Here is a 2,850-nt window from a genome sequence, read left to right as displayed (position 1 = left end):
ATGATAAACTAAAAAAGTCACTAAAATTAATTAATTTGGGAAATAAAACACAATACAAATATGGCATAATGGTACGTTACTAATTTTTGTTTACCATATTTAAATCCAGAGAAAAGTGAGTTTTAAAAATCTCAAAATTAGGGTTGAATGCCCTAATTAGGTGACTCAAGCCTATAATCCCAACACTTTGGGGAGGCTGAGGAGGGAAGATTGCTTGAGACCAACCTGGGCAACACAGTGAAAACCTGTTACTACAAAAAAATTAAAATACCAGCCGGGCTTGGTGGCATACACATGTAGTCCCAACTACTTGGGAGGCTGACGCAGGAGGATTACTTGAGCCCAGGAGTTGGAGGCTGCAGTGAGCTGTGATCACACCATTGCACTCCAGCCTGGGTGACACAGAGAGACCCTATCTCTGAAAACGAAACAACAAAAAACAAAACATCTCAAAATTAAAGAAAACCCTCAAGAGTCTCAATTCTCTATAAAAGGTTAAATAACTAGAGGATTCTCCAACTGTTCCAAGGCAGTTAAAATAACTGTCACACTGCCTAAGCACTAGGCAAAGCTGTGCTGATATGCAGAGGGTAACACAGGCAGCATTTAAGCAGACAGGTCTTATTCGATCCACAGTATTTTAAAAAGCATGGTAAGTGGGCAGAAAAGCGATACTTTTTCTTTCAGATGACCAGCCAGTATTTTACATTTATGCCATCTGCCTGGCTCCCAGAGCTTTTAATCCTTGTTTTATTCCATGACTAAGTTTCCCTGAGTTCTATACCTAACTTACATACATTTCTTAGTGTTAGTTAAATGGTTTCTCAGTTCACAGCAAATTAGAAAGAAAAATAAAGACCAACTGAAGAAATCTGACAGCAAAGAAAAGGTAAGAAAGACAAAAAAAATCAGACAAAAATTATTTGCAGTGTGAAGCCAGGTAGCCTCTATAGATCTATCTCATTAGCCTCTATAGCTGTCACCATGCCAGAAAAGTACAGCAATTGAGGTTCAAAGAAATGTGAAAGGTAGCATTTTTTAAGGTAAAAGCTTCAATTATCTGGAAAATTAGCTTAGATAGAAATCTACTTTGAAAATGCTGAATAAATGTGTTCATTACATATTTAATTTTAAAAAGATAATTTCTGAATACTTACCTAAATGGCTACATAATTCTCTACTCGTTTTTAAGTCCATTTTCTCCTGTTCTTCAAGTGAGACATCTGGATAAGACACTGTTTTGTGATGTTTACTGCTACTGTGAGGCTTCTCTGACTGTCTCGATATGGACTTACTTGCTTCTGTCTTTGTGATCTCTTTAGACTGGGATCCAGCAGAACTAAGTGACACATTTGGGGCAACCACTTTATCACACATGTATAAGTAGTAACTGAAAACACGGGCAAAATAAGACACAAATTACATATTATATTTATGTAAAAATCAAAATATGTAGCATATTTCTGTTATTAAGCTTAATTTTTTTAACCAGACAATATTACAACTCAGAAAATAAGGGTAACAGAAAAGAATAATTGGAAAAAATCAGCACTTTAGGTATTAAGTATGAAATTATGAAGGATTTTTGTTGCTTTGCAAACAATTTCTAAGCACTAAAAAGATACTCACTGGGAAAGAAAATCATAATCTCTTTTCCTTCCCTCTAAACCACCTGAGGACTAAAAGCATGAAGCACTTTATAGAGCCGTTAGACAGCCCTAAGTAGGCACCATTTATTCCACACAGAAAACAAACTGTAGCTACTTTGGAGGACTGCTGTCTTGCCCAGTACTCCTGCAAAGCAGGGGATCCTGACCCTCTGCTATGGTGAGGCAGCTTCAGTCACACACTGCATGGTCATGGCCCGACTCATAATAGACCCAATGAGGAGCTCCCGAGGCCCTTCTTACATAGCTCAGAGAGAGAACAGGCACTCTGAATGCTGCCCAGCTACTGGGCAGTTCTCCCTGTATCAAACCCCACTGAGCAATCTTCTTAAAATATTTTAGTACTTCTTATTCATTTGGTAAGAGAAACAATAAATTGTACAAATTAAGACTGAAGAGATAACTACCAATTTTGCTACAAACTCATATAAAATTGCTCAGATTATCTGGGAGGATCATGGAACAAATTTGAGCTAGATATTTAAGTATCATATTTGTAACTATATTCTGAGTAACTTTTAGAAAAAGATGTGACCATTTAACTGATATAACACTTCATCCCCTAAACTCCAGATAATCTCCTCTTACATCTCATTTTGTTTGTACAAGACATCTATACTGTCTCTCTTTATCAACCATGTAAATTCTTGGGCCAAAAACTCAGTTTTCCGCTAAGAAAACTGACAGGTTTAATAGTGCCCAAAAGACATACTTCAAACACAATAGGTATGGTAGTAACTATGCAAATATCAATAGTAAGACTGAGAATCCTCACCATGCTTTTGGGGAACATAGATTCATAGCAGCAGATAAAAATCTAGGAATCAATAAATAAAAAGCTTATGATCTATAGTGTACTTTTATTGAAAATGTAAATACTTGATTTTAAGACGTATGGTTATTATGAAAGCTCTAATTTCAAAAGAATTTCTTTTTACAACATCAAAGTTGCACACTGAACTCCTGAAAAGTTGGTTTACCTCCTGAAGAAAAGTAAAGAAATAAAGAACTTTCATTTTTTTACTTCAGAACAAAAAGAAAATGACCTATTTTTAGAAAAAATACAGAAATACCACATAAAGGTTATCTCAAATATTCAACACAGTTTACAATCCCTTTTACTTTAGATTCGTTCTTTGAATCTTTTTCTAATAAGAATGTCTAAACAATATAATTCTCCTAC

The 2,850-nt window shown here is 35.4% G+C and overlaps 1 protein-coding gene across 2 annotated transcripts in view; it reads right to left on the bottom strand.

Moving 5' to 3' along the window:
- SKIL (SKI-like proto-oncogene) overlaps window positions 1–2,850 on the bottom strand; it is a 30,351-nt gene that overhangs the window by 5,171 nt on the left and 22,330 nt on the right. For both annotated transcript variants that reach the window (XM_012640182.1, XM_012640183.1), the window contains one exon: window positions 1,158–1,390. In XM_012640182.1, the coding sequence (XP_012495636.1) occupies window positions 1,158–1,390 (233 nt within the window). The remainder of the gene's footprint in view (window positions 1–1,157; window positions 1,391–2,850) is intronic.

This window comes from Propithecus coquereli, unplaced genomic scaffold (assembly GCF_000956105.1).
Source record: "Propithecus coquereli isolate 6110/MARCELLA unplaced genomic scaffold, Pcoq_1.0 Scaffold15, whole genome shotgun sequence".
NCBI lineage: Eukaryota > Metazoa > Chordata > Mammalia > Primates > Indriidae > Propithecus > Propithecus coquereli.
The sequence above is the reverse complement of the archived record's forward strand: the minus strand, read 5'-3'. Positions and strand labels throughout refer to the sequence as shown.